The sequence below is a fragment of the Erythranthe guttata genome, chromosome 5, assembly GCF_056151865.1.
Source record: "Erythranthe guttata isolate IM_541 chromosome 5, IM_541, whole genome shotgun sequence".
NCBI lineage: Eukaryota > Viridiplantae > Streptophyta > Magnoliopsida > Lamiales > Phrymaceae > Erythranthe > Erythranthe guttata.
The window spans coordinates 12,784,307-12,800,693 of NC_142537.1; the positions used below are offsets into that span (position 1 = coordinate 12,784,307).

Sequence of the window (16,387 nt, forward strand, 5' to 3'; positions counted from 1 at the left end):
AAAAATAATAATTTATATTTTTTATTAAAATAATCTATAAAAATGATAAATGCAGGCCCAAAAAGCTAAATGTAGTTCAGCATTATGCTGAATGTAGGGGCGGAAATACTGAATGCAGTTGGGCGAAAATTGCACTTAAGGGCACAACAGTACTTTTGCATCTCCAGGGGGGTATCTCAAAGGAAGAATTTTAGGGGTGGACCTATCCCTATATATTTTGCATTCTAGGGGTGTATATCAAATGGACCCTATATATATATATATATATATATAACCCAAGCAGTTAGAGAAGTAGCCCAAAAGAAGAAAAAAAGAAGTAACAAATAATGGATGGGCTGTATGTAGTAGCAACCTTCTCAATCTCAATTTTGTTCATGTCCATTTTATGGTACATCAAAACCTCACAAGGTAGAAGAACAAATCCTCCCCTGCCACCTGGTCCCCTCGGGCTTCCGATCCTCGGATATTTGCCGTTTCTCGGCAACAATTTATTCCAAAAATTCACGGAATTGGGACACAAATATGGTTCGATATACAGTATCTCTCTCGGGAAAAAATTCTGTGTCGTAATAAACTCACCATCACTCGTAAAAGAGGTAGTCCGCGATCAAGACTCTGTTTTCGCAAATCGAGACATTCCTGCTGTAGGAATCGTTGCGACTTACGGTGCGAACGACATCGTCTTCTCCGAGCTCAATTCAAAGTGGCGTGCGATGAGAAAAATATTCGTTCAAGAGATGATGAACGCCAAAAGTCTCGATGCATCCTATAATCTTCGCAAGGATCAGGTTAGAACGGCAGTTAGACAAGTGCATGATAAGATTGGAAATCCCGTCGAAATCGGACCGTTGATTTTTCGCACCGAGCTAAAGGTCATGATGAGCATGTTGTGGGGCGGGAAATTTGAAGGGGAAGAGGGCGAAAGAATTGCGTCTGAGTTTCTGGCCGTGGCACCGAAACTTGTTGATTTGTTCGGAAAGCCGAATATTTCTGATTTCTTTCCACTTCTTGCTTGGCTTGACATTCAAGGAGTAAAAAAACAGATGGAGACTTATATGCAAATTGTCGACAAGATTTTCGAAACCGTTATCACCCAACACGAAATGAATTTATCCGGAGAAATCAAAGAAGGGAAGAAAGATCTTCTCCAAATCTTGTTGGAGATTCAAAATAAGCAAGATTCAGAGATTTCAATCAGTCGCAAACAAATTAAGGCAATATTTATGGTACGTGCCTTACTCTAAAGTTACAATTCAGGTAGAAATTAATCTTAGATCAGTATATATAACATTTATTTGAGAAAACCCGTGAACTAAGTTCATTTTACAGCAAGAAAAAAAAAAGAACATAAAGCATCCATAATTCCCAAAAACCCCCCACTGCATTTAGTTTTCGTATTACATTGTCCCCTCGCGGTGCGAATTCTGGCATAGCATATTCTTCACAAAATACCAACTTTACCCTAGGCGGCTATTGTAATATTTATTTCATGACAAGAGTAATTGTTGACTTTATTGCAACTAGTAATCGTGCCCATGCGTTGCATGAGGTCGCATTCAAAAAGGAAAAAAAACTAATTGTTTTGAATAAATAATAGTATAAATTGTAATAAACAACCTATTAAATAATATTGAAATGACATTGCTATTACCTTATTTAACTGTAGCATATATTTTTCATCCAACAATATATATATACCGAGTGTCAATGCATAATATATTCTTCTTCTTCTTCTTCTTCTTCTTCTTCTTCTTCTTCTTCTTCTTCTTCTTCTTCTTCTTCTTCTTCTTCTTCTTCTTCTTCTTCTTCTTCTTCTTCTTCTTCTTCTTCTTCTTCTTCTTCTTCTTCTTCTTCTTCTTCTTCTTCTTCCTCTTCCTCTTCCTCTTCCTCTTCTTCGTCTTCTTCTTCTTCCTCTTCCTCTTCTTCCTCTTCCTCTTCCTCTTCCTCGTCTTCCTCTTCCTCGTCTTCTTCCTCGTCTTCTTCCTCGTCTTCTTCTTCTTCTTCTTCTTCTTCTTCTTCTTCTTCTTCATCTTCTTCTTCTTCTTCCTCTTCTTCATCTTCATATTATTCCTCCTCTTCTTCCTCTTATTCTTCTTCCTCTTCTTCTTCTTCTTCTTCCTCTTCCTCTTCTTCTTCTTCTTCTTCTTCCTCTTCCTCTTCTTCTTCCTCGTCTTCCTCTTCCTCTTCTTCTTCCTCGTCTTCTTCCTCGTCTTCTTCCTCGTCTTCTTCTTCTTCTTCTTCTTCTTCTTCTTCTTCTTCTTCTTCTTCTTCTTCTTCTTCTTCCTCTTCTTCATCTTCATATTATTCCTCCTCTTCTTCCTCTTATTCTTCTTCCTCCTCCTCCTCCTCCTCCTCCTCCTCCTCCTCCTCCTCCTCCTCCTCCTCCTCCTCCTCCTCCTCCTCCTCCTCCTCCTTCTTTTTCTTCTTCTTCTTCTTCTTTTTAAGGAGCTTCTACAATAACATGCAAAGTGGAGAACGCAAAAAGAACACGATGTTGTGTATGTTCCAAAACAAACCTATACTGTTTTTAAAAATTTAAAAAGAGAGAACCTACCCGGAAGTCCATTTGTTCAAAAAAAAAATATACCCTTTTTTGGAGGAAGAAGAAGCAACAAATTTCGGTGCTTCAAAAAACGTACACGAAAGCAAAATACATTCCACAAACATGAAACCGCTACAACAAAAAATTGCATATTAAAAAAAGGGCAGCTATGGAAAATGTATCAATTACATGTCTCATGTTAGTGTTCCATTTGAGTTAGGCATATCATAAGTTATTGGGGCAATTACTTCAGAGTTCAATATATACTATGACATTATTATTTCTCGCATAGATGGTCGATCACATGCACCTTTTTTGCCTCTTACTTCTCTCTATGTTTGGGCTGAACATAATTCTATAAAATCGTGATCAAGAATAAATAATTTGAAGGACAGTATAACAATTTATGGATACTGAGTGAATTCAGGAATGATGATCTTGGATTTTGCTTCGTGTTTTATGTGAAATTTATTAACCTAAAAAAAGTCTCTTTGATGCATGAAAATATCACCAAACACTGTTCTTTTTGTGGAAAGTCATATTAAAAATAACAAGCACAATAATCCCAAAAGATAATTAGTAAAAGATACATAAGCATTGTCCCAAAATATTGTGACACTCGCTGGACTCAGAAGCTCATAGATAATTATAGATCAGAAATAAAAATAATTTTCAGATTGTTTACCGACTCTGCTCTTAGAGTTTGTATTGAACTTGAGACCGGAGGCTATAGAACTTCAGGCCTATACTAACCCTTTTCCGAATCACCAATGCAAGTAATAACACGTTTCTCGAGGACTAACTATGCGTACGCAAGTGTAGCACCAACAGACCATTCAATTGATCAATATTACATCTGAAACTCATATCTGGAACACCTACATATTACTTTGAGTATGCCCATGAAGATTTACTAACAAAAAATAAATAAATAATAGACAATCAAAGTGAAAGCCAATTACTATAACAACAATAGCAGTTCTGCAGATCCTGCAGATCTCTGATCGTTTGTTGCTATTCATCCGAATTTATGAAGAAAGTTAATAGAAAGAATAAGATAGGATATATTAGGTTTTGAATTTTTAAATAAAGTATCTGCCTTTAGTAAAACTCTTCATGTGTATTCTGCCAAAATAATATCGTTAAAAACTTCTAAACAAAAGAGATTTGACAAAATAAGATGTGATATATATGGGGTCTTTACAAATAAGAACATCAATGGGTACTTATTCGTAAAGAGATCCAGACAATAAACTCCTTTACAAAAAAGTCCACACATGGTCCCGATTTTTGTAAAAGACTAAAATAGCCCCTCATACTTTAATATGCTTCAATTGCATCATTTAATTTAATTTAATTTAACCTCAATTTGACCTCAAATTTCACAAATTATTCAATTATGACCCAGAACACATTTTTATGCACAATTTCGCCCGTCACCGCCAGTCAACCGCCGTTGACTTTTTTTTTTTTTTTCTTCCGGATTTTTTGGCCGGTTTCCGGTGTTGACTTTTCCGAATATTTTCTTTCTTTCTTTCTTTCTTTAACATCTTTTTTTTTCGTTTAGACAACAATATTGCTGTGATTGACAGTAATATTAACTATATTACTGTTAAACACAGTAAAATTAACTATACTACAGTTTAACACAATAATATTGTTATATTAATCTCTAGCACATTAATATTAACACAACAAAACTCATTATTATTGTGTAATAACGTAATATTACTATGTTGACCGTTCAACAAATGTAAACATAATAAAAAACCAAAAGAATTAATACTACGGTGAGTGACAGTAATATTACTATAACAACAGTAAATATTACTGTCAACCACAGTAATATTACAATAATAGACAGTAATGTTATCACGTCACTTCGTGAATAACTCAAACAAACAAAAAAACTCAAACAAAATAATAATATCGATGTGGTTGACAGCAATATTACTATAACAACAGTAATATTACAGTCAACCGCAGTAATATTATTGTGTTTACCGTAATATTACAATAATAGACAGTAATATTATTACGTTAATCCGTGAATAACTCAAACAACACAAAAAACCCAAAAAAATAATAATATTGATGTGGTTGACAGTAATATAATTGTGTTTGCAGTTATTTTACTGTCAACGACAGTAATATAATTACGTTGACTTGTCAACAAATCAAACAAAATTAAAAAAAGTAACAAAAAAATTCAGAATAATATCACGTTAATTTACTGTGAACGGCAGAACAATCACATAAATGTATTGTCAACGGCAGTACAATTACGTTAATGTACTGTCGTTGACAGTATAATTGCGTTAATTTATTGTCAGTGATAGTATAATTACGGTCAACGTTTAGCGGCGGACGTAAAAAAAATAATAAAAATACACACAAACACACACACAAACACACACACACACACACACACACACACCACTAAAAAGACACTAAAAAAAGTCAAGGTCGGAATCCGGCGGCGGAAAAAACCAGACAAAAAAAAATGTCAACGCCAGAGACTGGCGTAAAAATCCGGAAGAAAAAATAAATAAATAAATTCGAAAAGTCAATGCCGGAATCCTGCAACAAAAAAAAAAATTGAAAAAAAAAATCAAAATTGGATTTTTGTGGTCAAAATTGGATTTTTGTGAACAAAATTGATTAAATTGGGGTTACAATTAAGAATTGAGTATAAAGGGTTGAGGGTAATATTGTCATATACATATTTCCTTTATTTATAATATATATTAAAGGGATGGGCTTATTGGTGAAAGAGATACAACTGAATAATAAAGATGCTTGGTTAGAGACCTATATATGCACAAAAACTCCAATATATATTAGCTTTTGATGTTTTAAAATAAAATATCCTACATTTAATAAAATACGTCCTGCATTTATCACCACTCTTTCTTAAATCCCATTGAAATTTTCACCACCACCACCATCGGCAATCACCTCGTTATGCCTCCAACTCCAACCTGATATAAGAACATGTCTTCCCTTAATTTGTTTTTATTCTCCATTGAAGTCGTCACCACCACCACCTCCGGCAATCACCTCTTCACGCCGCCACCTCCGCCGGCCCCACCTCTTTCCTTCCACAACATGTTTCCTCCACTCTTCTTGCCGCAAACACCAGTCCACCGCCAACTTCACCTCGCTGCCGTCTCCCATTCCACCTCCCACTGTCACCAGAATTACCTCCTCTCCGTCGTCGCCTACGGTGGCGAGGAGCTGCAGAAATTGTGGCAATTTTGTCATTTCCTGCAACAAAAAAAAAAGAAAAAAAAAAAAAGAAGATGGTGGCAATTTTGTCATTTCCTGCAACAAAAGGAAGAAAAATCGCAGAAACCGTACGTGAGACACACGATTTGCGACGAGAGGGGTTTTCGTCTTTGACTAATAAATACAGGGGTAAATTACACACACCCCCCTGAGGTAAGCTTAAATAACTGTAAGGTCCCTGTGGTATCGATAATTACACTTAGCCCCCTGAAACGTAGTCAGAAACTCTAATGGGATAATGAATTGGATACGTTATTCCAATAGGGTTCTAACGGACTATTGGTTTCAGAAAGTGGTGAAGACAACAAAGAGCTATGGCGTGACATGGCACCCCGAACATTCCCGAACATTTCTTAAATCACCCATAGCTCTTTGTTGTCTTCACCACTTTCTGAAACCAATAGTCCGTTAGAACCCTATCGGAATAACGTATCCAATTCATTATCCCATTAGAGTTTCTGACTACGTTTCAGGGGGCTGAGTGTAATTATCGATACCACAGGGACCTTACAGTTATTTAAGCTTACCTCAGGGATGTGTGTGTAATTTACCCTAAATACAGGGGTTTATTTGCTAATTTTTTTACCTCATTCTTACGATTTTCTTTGTCGAATTTTAGGATACAGTGACAGGAGGAACCGACACTACGGCTATAACACTTGAATGGGCAATGGCCGAACTTATGAATAACCCGGATGCAATGAGCAGGGCGCAGAAAGAATTATCGGAAGTAGTGGGATTGAACGACATTGTTGAAGAGCTTCACATTCCAAAATTGAAATATTTGGAAGCAGTTATAAAAGAAACAATGAGGTTACATCCAGCAATACCTCTCTTGATTCCAAGGTCTACTTCGCAATCTTCCACCATCGGAGGATATACAATCCCGAAGGGTACTACGGTCTTTATAAATGTTCGGTCTATCCAAAGAGATCCTTCGATTTGGGACAAGCCATTGGAATTTCGGCCGGAGAGATTTCTTGACGACACGATTGAGAAATGTGATTATAGAGGTAACCATTTTCATTATCTACCGTTTGGATTGGGAAGAAGGATTTGTGCCGGGATGCCCCTTGCGGAGAGAATGCTGATGTATTTGCTGGCTTCATTTTTGCATTCCTTCGATTGGAAATTAGGACAAGGGGAAATACTTGATATGTCGGAGGCGTTTGGGATTGTCCTAAGGAAAGGTACACCGTTGATTGGTGTTCCAAGTCCTCGGTTATCTGTTTCAGACCTATATGATTAGTCACACGTACGTTGGTTAGGAGTAATAATTGTTGCGGTACTTTCGTTCCGTTTCTGTGATCTTATTGCTAAGTACTGTGTTATTGTTATGTAATTTTACTATGAAGTTTGACTTCACCGATGCACATGTACGTGTGTTGGTGCAGATATGGCTAGTGCCTACTTGTTTATCATCTACGTGTGATGTTGTTGGTAATTGTCACCTATCAAAATTGAGTCCTATAAAGTTTCTACTACTTCCTTATCAAGAAAGACCCATGAAACCAACAATTTCTTACAACATTATGGGGGACAAAAATTGGGCACAAAAGAACAAGAAGACAACTACGAACAAGGCGGAGATCCGACAAATCTCCATCATCATTTTCTTCTCTTCTTTAAAACTATGCTCTTTTATATTTTTTTGATGTTTTCAGTGGGATTAAGTCGTAGCTAATTTTTCATCTGGATTTTGTCGAAACCCTATCATGTGATTTTGAACCTACTTTTCTAATACTAGATAGATGCACTTGCATTGCAGGTGTCGTGTTAATTGAATCTAATTCGATAACCTTTTATATATACTTATTCACTACAAGAAAACAAATATTTTGCGAGGATAAAATTCATCGTGAAATCGTTTTGTAACGATTTTGTTTCGTTACCTTGTTTGTCCTCTAAAGCCCAACGCTAGAAGTATTAGAAACAAGTATCCCTAATTCGTTACGAATACTAGTGACAAAGAACCATTCGTTACAATAGGTCCATTACAAATAACAAAGTTATCCTCGCTAAACATTTTTTTATTCTTACAAAAGACTCATTCGTCACCACTACTTGTTTTTAATATTCGTGTTTTTTGCAAGGACCACCCTTGTGTACTCTCGAATTGCCGAAAAAACCTCTGTGTTAAAAAAAATTAGAACAAACCCCCCTATGGAAATTAGTCAAAGGCAATAAAGACCCTTCGAGCTCGACGTGCGATACACTCACGGTTTGTGCGAGTGGGTGTGCGGTTTTTGGACATGAAATGACCCAAATAACCTTTACATTCATTTAAATTAGAAATTTTGAAAATTACGAAATCACCCCAAAGTGTTCATATGCCCAGAACAAAGTTTTCAAAAAGTTTAATTCAGTCCCTAGTGTTTTCAGAATTGCCCTCTTCAACATCAAGATTCCGCCTTTCCTTTCTGGCCCCAAAAAAATCGTCTTTGCCACACCATTAATTCAGAAGATTTGGACCATAAACATCTCAGGCCCACATCTGCAGCTATAGAATTATCCATATTATCAGGAATCACAACTCACCGCACTGAATTTCTCCCTCGACATTCTGTAAAGTCTCAACTGTGTTTTGCCTGAATTTAGCACACACTTGGGTGTCCCACTTTTTGTAGCTCTGAATAACTCAAAACCAATTTGAATTAGTTTTCTAAATGAAGAAGTTTATTGGTATTGGTGCGGACTGCGGCGGTAGAGGTCTAAATAGGGGTGCAAGTTGGAACGAAATTTTCAATTTTCGTCGATTCCGATCCGAAAAGTTCCGATTCTGGAACAACTTTTTTCATTCCGGCTTCCGATTTCCGAATTTTTTCGATTTTTTTGGATTGTAATTGGAATTATATAAAATATATTTGGAATTTCCGATTTCCGATCCGATTCAATTCCGAAATTAATTCCGATTTTTTCCGAAAAATACACCTATAAATAATATATATTATATAATACTTATTTTCCAAAAATACACCTATAAGTTTTGTTTAGGATTTTGACATAATGAATTTTTGTTAGAAGTTTTATTGGATATTATGCTGTGTTTATTTTTAGGGATATGATAAATGTCGTTCGAGCTTTAATAGTACCGTTTCGACTTCAAACGTGATTTTGATCATTTTTAATTCCAAAATTTGCAAAACTCGAAAAATAGAATTTGTAGTATTCTAAATTAGTTTTCTAATCCAACTTAAATCACCAAAATTGGATGTCGGACGAGAAAGATATACATGAATCAATGGATACTGCCCACAACTTTGATGTATTGAGGTATCTAAAATTTAAAATGTGACTCATTCATGCATAACTTTGGCACACGGCATCCAATCTAGCGGATTTAAGTTGGATTAGAAAGCTAACCCAAAGGACTACAATTTTCGTGTTTCGAATTTTACCAAAATCAAAATAGATATATGTCAAAATCAAATTCGAAGTCAAAACGACATTAGGTAAATTGAAACGACATTTAACATTTCCGTTATTTGGGTTTTTTTAACTGAAATTTAGTAGTTATTAGTTTTATTTTTATCGACGTGAATGTTTTATTTTTGAAAAAGTATGAACATTTTACAAAATTTCGCAATTATAACTTGGCACAATTCCATTAAATAATTAAATAAACATATTGAAAATAAAAATATTATGATTCATTATATCAATTTAATTTTTCCGATCCCAGTAAAAGAACTGCCCCACGGATAACAAAAATGATTGGTAACAATTTGTCTAATTTAATTTTATAAAATATCATTTTTTGGGATGTTTTGTTTTTCTTTTCCTAACAGTTTGTAGCCTAGAAATTGGATTGAAGGGTTTAAAAAAATCATGTTTCACTTTGAAAAAAAAGTATAAAGAAGAACGTATTCTCATTAACTTATAAAAATTCAATATGTGGTGCATTTTGAATGATTTATAGTGTTTCAAGGATGCAAATTATTATTAATTTGTTTTTAGGGTGTAAAGGGCCAAAAACCTATATTTCAGGGTGCAAATTAGAATGAAGCCTTTAGTTATCGCGTACACAGTATATGTTATCATGTATTAAACTTGTCAGTATAAACATAACGTAAAGTATAGTAAAAGATGAATATATGCAATGGAGTTTGTGGTATTCCGCTCGGCTTCAAGCAAGATGGCAAGCATTTCGAACCGAATAGTGCCACATAAGTTTATATTGATTACATGGTTGGTTCATCACTTTAACTCTTATTCCTCGAGTCGACTTATCGGAAATTAATTTGGCACGGTCTTGAGTTTAATGAGATCGATAATTCAAAATTAAAAGTTTTCAAGCTACTGATATTATTATGATGATGCGTCTCGTTCAGTCTACATCGTCAACTATTACTTTATATTCTATAAGAGCCGATAAGTTCTTCAATGTGTTAGTTGAACTCAACACACCAATTTATTTAGGAATAAAATAAACGACAATCTATATGCATTAACAAATAAATTACGGCCACCATCTGAGGCAATGTTAAATTACAAAAAAAAAAAAACCTTTTGTTTGGGTAATTACAACCACCCATGAATTATAAATCTTCTCACATGTCCATCATTGCGTTGTAGTGGAATCTTCTAGATTATATGGAATATTCTCCAATTCGTACCCGTTTTATCCCATTCGAGCTCTACATTTTGAAACAAGATGATCATAAGATGTGTCTCTTGGCTTGTAAATATTAGATTGTGGTGCATCAGAAACTGCATTTTTGCACAAAACAAGTACAAACTAGAGAACATTCCACGCAAACTAGAAGATTATGTTGAATTTGAAATCGTAAGGGTGAATTTGTATAAAAACATTCATAGTTAAGGGGGTGATTGTAATTATTCAAACATGAAGGTTTTTTTTTCTCGTAATCTGATCTTAGCTCAGGGTTGGTCGTAATTTACCCTTTATTATTGGATGAATTCCACTACCTCCATTGTACTTTGGGTCGATATCCCTTACTCCGATCCATTCTACATTTGATTCGATTTGTTCCCCTGTACTTGAAAAATTGTCTTAATGTAGCCCTCGTCGTTAGTTTTCATACCTTTGAAATCAACACTCTTTGATCTAAGTCTGAAAATTACAAAAAAACCACCCCTCACAGTTTAAATAATTATTAAAATAAAAATTGTGTCTGGCGTCGTGGACTATGTTTTCTTGTTATCTTATTTTTTTATTTTTTTATTTTTTGTTTTTTATATTTATTTTTTTGTTTTTTTTTAATAATTATTTATTCTGGGAGAGGTGGCGTTTTTGTAATATCAAATTTAGATCAGACGGTGTTAAAGTCAAATGTTTGACAACTAACAACAAGGATCACATTGAGATAATTTATGATCAGGCAATCAATGAAACCGAGAGTTGAATAGGTTAAAGTGATACCGATCCAAAGTAAAAGGGGAAAATAGAATTTACACTTTATTATTTACACACGATATTAAACCCCAAACCCCTTTGATACAGATACTACTCGATTTTTAAACCGACTCTTCCCTCCCTCACAAGCGAAGTCGCTGTATTCCCCCAATTCCAAATTCCATTAACCGTAATCCAAGACCCTAATCTCTCACACACACACACACACACACACACACACACACACACACACACACACACACACACACACACACACACACACACAGAGAGAGAGAGAGAGAGAGAGAGAGAGAGAGAGAGAGAGAGAGAGAGAGAGAAGCGGAATAAAGCCAGGAAATCGAAGCTGTTTTTACTTTTCAGGTTGCTCTTTGATTCAAGAAATTTTGTATCTATCTATTATACGTAAATCTACTTTGCATGTCAGTTGACTTGTTCAAGCATTTCGACTCAATTTTAACATGTGCATTTGATTTTCGATGTTTCGTCTATTTGTTTCTTGTGATTAAGATACTTTATTGACGATTCTTTAATTTGTTTCTGTATTTTGCTATTATTTATTAATTTCAAAAGGAAATTGTTGTTTGTAGGAGATGGTATGTATAATCTCGTTCGTGAATTTCCTTGATTAATGTGATGGGAAATCAAGATTTGGATTTTTCGTATATTCGTTTCTAACTTTATCCCGCTGCGTAACAGGGTTCAGTATCTGCATGTTGTTTTGCCATGTAGAGAAAAAATGGCATTAGAGATTACTGTGTACTTTTAATGAATTATATATTATTGTTGTTTTCATTTTGGGTTTTAAAAGATAAAGATTTTTGTGAACACTAATTGAAGTTCAGATTCGTAGTCACTGTTTGCATTTCATGTTTCATCTGTTAGTTATTTTGGTAAAATCATGAAATTTTACGGTAGTCTAGAAAATTGTGTTAGCTTCATTTTGATATCAATTATGCATAAATCGGATTTATATTGATTAAGTTATGGATCGTTTTCTGAAACTGCACAGTTTCTGAGTCATTTATGAATTATGTGTTTAATACGACTTTATACTAATTTGACTTGCGTGATTTACTTGGATATGATTATAGACTTGTCAAACGTCTTCTCTGCAAAATTTCAAAGTGATTGGTTAAAGGTATGAATTAATTGGCTGCACTAAATTAATTATTTCTCTTAAACGGCTAAGTTTCTTACTAAATTGTTTTAACAAGCTAGAATATACTTATAGGTGAACATTTTGTGATACTTTCAGGTTGTTTGGATGTATGTTCTAAGAGATATGAATTTTCAAAGTTAAAATACCGAAACTGTCAGATTTTCTAAAATGAATTATTTTGAACTAGAAAATATGTTTAGAAGTATGGTTTTAAATTCTTCATCCTTAGTTAATAGAAGAATTAAGGTAACAAATATTAAGATAATAGGATAGAATTAACTATAGTTATGGTCATGAAGTATTCATTTAAGTCATTATGTGCTACTATCTATACGTTTTGATTGATTTAGGTATATTGGTTTGAGATTCATTATGTGCGTGCCGTATGTGTGCAAGTATTGGAAACGATTGAGATTAATTAATTGGGGACTTATTGGTTAATTACACTCGTTAATGCTATATAGTATATACTATATGTCATTCTTTATATATATGTTTATATATCCTAGCATGCGTGGTCGTAGGAATAATTCCCAATCCATGGCTTATATATGTATACTATGCTATATTATCTCTCTATAGCAACCTACGTGGTCGTCGAGTGAAAACTCCGATCCATGGTTTATGTAAATATAAACTATACTATTATAAATATGTGTGTGTGTGTGTGTGTACAGCCGTGTATGTATTTGTGTCATATGTGTGATTTAATTAGTCTTGTGATAATATGTGGTATGTGGTTGATAATCTTTGTGTTATTATATTGTGACCCATTTGTGTGTTAATTGTGATGTCTAAATGGCGATTGAATTATAGTCTTAACATTCATGTTCATGCATATCACGGATTTTTTAAAGTATGGAAAATTAATGGAATGCTTGATTAAATAAACGGGATACGGTGGGCCGGTATCCAGATATTGTTAAAGAGTGGTTTGATCCCACTAAAGAAACGGGCTCGTAAAGAATTATTGTCCAAGTATGGACATTAATTTTCACGGATCCGGTAATCAAAAATGGGTTTTTACACAATTTTTATGGTAAACCAAAATGCGTTTTACACGATTTTTTTTTATAGTAAACGAAAATGAGTTTTTACACGACTTTTATGTATTGATGCACATGATTAAGTTATCATGTATATCATGTTTTCTTTTGAAAGTTTGAAAAATTAACGAAATACTTGCTGAATAAACAACGGATACGGTGGGCTGGTATCCATCTAAAGTTTAAAAGGAGTGGTTTGTTCCACAATAGAGACGGGCTCAAAACGCTTTATAGTTTATTGCTTGAGTACATAAATTAATTTTTCGCGGATCCGATAAAGTGAAAAAAAAAATTTCCATGCATTGCATGCACGTGCATTTTGGTCATTTTGCATATTAAAGTGATTTATGTGGAAATGATGTGCTTTTGTGATTGGTGTGCTGTCGTATATTACCGATGTTTAGATGGTCACGTTGGGGTTCTCATGAGGATCCTGTCGCATTGCATTTATATGCGTAAAGTGTTAAATTGATACATTTATATGCGTAAAGTGTTTAGATGGCCGGTCAAGTTGGGGTTCTCACTTTGGCATGAAAATTCCATTAATTTTACAAATACAGTTGCCGATGATCTTCTGTTTCATGTAAGAATCACGAAACCCCTCTTCTAATTTCACGATGTTAGGGTTTGTTCTGAATTCAATTTCTAATTGGTGTTTCTGTTTTTGGCAGGAGAAATTGATCGACAGAGAAAATCAACAACTCCCACAGTTTAATTCAGTTTTTCATTAATGGGGAACGCAACCGGTTCATTTTTCGCTGGATTAGGTCAAGTTGTCGGCAACATCCTCGGTCACCCCCTCGATTTCCTCTCCGGAAAATCCTGCGAGTAATTTCTTCTTACATCTGTGTTTTACTATCATATATATATATATATATAGTAAAACCTCGATAAATTAATAACCTCGTTTAAATAATACTTTATTCCGGTCCCAACTCGATAACAACGTATTAAAGTATTAGTTCGATAATTTAATATTTCGCTAAATTAATAGAATTTTGTTAGTCCCGACTGTATTAATTTAAAGAATTTTAATTTAAAGAAGTTTAACTGTATATATACAAGTCATTAGTAATTTCCATTTTTCTTGCATGCAGCTCCGTATGTGCGTCGACATGGGATTTCATCTGTTTCGTCGAAAACTTCTGCGTTTCGCATTTGCTCAAGTTCGCCTTCGTGGCAACATTGCTCTACTTTGGTATAACCTATTCGAATTTCCCGAAAAAAAAAAAAAATCATTTTTTTTCTTCTTTTTGACGACAAAAAATAAAAATGCAGTGCTCTTATTCGTCTACCTAATATTCCAACTGGGAATCTGCCAATGCATTTTTCGCTCCCTCTGTCGAATCACATGGGCTTGTTTCGCAATGTGTTTCTCCGCATTCGAATTCTCTTGCACCTACTTATGCTTCAAGCTTCGATCTGTCAAGAGAAAACGAAGTAGGAGAAAAAGGGACATTGAAGAATTCAGTACAAGCGAAGACGAGTACGAGTTAGGAGAAACTTCGAGATTAAGACAACCTAGCACGAATCTTGAACATAGGAGGAGATCACGGTTTGATAAACGGAAAAACTGCAAAAACGAGCGTCTAAGGAGGTCGTTGAAACCTACTACTACCCATCGAGCAAGTGTGGGGTCCGCTAGGAATTCCGTTTATATAAATAGGAGAAAGATTTTGAAGAATATTGGTGATTGTACAAGCCCGCTTCACCATCATATTCGGGTGAGTAGGAGTTCCAAGTTCTTGAATAAAGGATCGAGGCGCAGAAGAAGCGGGGTTCGTCGTAGGAGGAAACAAGTTTAATTATAAATTTATTGTAATCAAAATTACAGTTTTTGATTGTATTGAGTAAAAAAATACTAATTAGATAGTAGTTTAAAATTTGATTGCATTTGTGACAATTTTTTAAATTAATTGATACCCAAATCTTTTGTATTAGAAAATGAAATGAGATTAGTTGTTCTTTTGTATCAAATATCCAGGAAGCTGAGGAATTGTTCGAGACGATATCACAAGCTCTAATATCTTCTATAGACCGTGATTGTCTGAGTGGTTGGGGTGGCCACGTTTATCTTGTGTAAGTTTTTTTCCGCCTCGTTTCTCTTTACTAAAATCCTTTTCTTTTCTTTAATAGAGTCTCAATTCCTTGAAAAAACTGCTAAATTGGTAATATTAACACAACAAAAGTCATTATTATTGTGTTATAGAGTACTATTAATATGTTAACCGTTCAACAAAGGTAAACATAATAAAAAACCAAAAGAATTAATATTGATGTGGTTGACAGTAATACTATTATCCAAAGTAATATTATTGTAACAACCGTAATATTACCGTTAACCACAATAATATTATTGTGTTTACAGTAATATGACAATAGTAGACAGTAATATTATTATGTTAATCCGTTAATAACTCAAACAAAACAAAAACCATATATATATATATATATATATATATATATATATATATATATATATATATATATATATATATATATATATATATATATATATATATATATATATAATTGTGTGTGTGTGTGTGGTTGACAGTAATATTATTGTGTTTACAGTTATTTCCTATTAACGAGAGTAATATAATTACGTTCACTTGTTAACAAATCAAACGAAAAAAAATTAAAAAGATAAAAAAATAAAAAAAATAAAAAATAATAATATTGTCGTTGACTGTAATTATACAATCAACGACAATACAATTACATAAATGTACTATCAACGACAGTACAATTACGTTAATCTATTGTCAACAACATTACAATTACTGGCCGCGACAGTGTAAATACTGTTGATGACAGTACAATTACGGTCAACGTTTAGCGGCGAGCGTAAAAAATGGATAAAAATTTTAGGAAAAAAATTCACGAAATAAAGTCAACGCCGGAGACCGGCGGTCAACGCCGGAAACCGGCGGCGGAAATAGCATAATGAAAAAAAAATCTAAAAAAGTCAA

The 16,387-nt window shown here is 34.1% G+C and overlaps 2 protein-coding genes across 4 annotated transcripts; both read left to right on the forward strand.

Annotated features, from left to right (window-relative positions):
• Positions 1-293: 293 nt before the first annotated feature.
• On the forward strand, positions 294-7,227 carry LOC105958404 (labd-13Z-ene-9,15,16-triol synthase, chloroplastic-like). The gene is made up of 2 exons (XM_088817698.1): positions 294-1,226; positions 6,450-7,227. Exons 1-2 carry the CDS (start codon positions 327-329, stop codon positions 7,077-7,079), a joined length of 1,530 nt encoding a protein of 509 aa, XP_088673824.1. The 5' UTR covers positions 294-326; the 3' UTR covers positions 7,080-7,227.
• Positions 7,228-11,369: 4,142 nt separating this feature from the next.
• LOC105966961 (uncharacterized) lies at positions 11,370-15,429 on the forward strand. Of its 3 annotated transcripts, XM_088817701.1 has the most exons (5): positions 11,370-11,567; positions 13,904-13,995; positions 14,084-14,240; positions 14,510-14,610; positions 14,691-15,429. In XM_088817701.1, the coding sequence occupies exons 3-5, from the start codon at positions 14,143-14,145 to the stop codon at positions 15,215-15,217; spliced, it is 726 nt and encodes a 241-aa protein (XP_088673827.1). In that variant the 5' UTR covers positions 11,370-11,567; positions 13,904-13,995; positions 14,084-14,142; the 3' UTR covers positions 15,218-15,429. The 3 variants fall into 3 exon arrangements, with proteins under 3 accessions (XP_088673827.1, XP_088673828.1, XP_088673826.1); XM_088817702.1 differs by lacking the exon at positions 13,904-13,995 and having other exon boundaries at positions 11,518-11,567; XM_088817700.1 differs by lacking the exon at positions 11,370-11,567 and having other exon boundaries at positions 13,572-13,995.
• Positions 15,430-16,387: the final 958 nt, after the last annotated feature.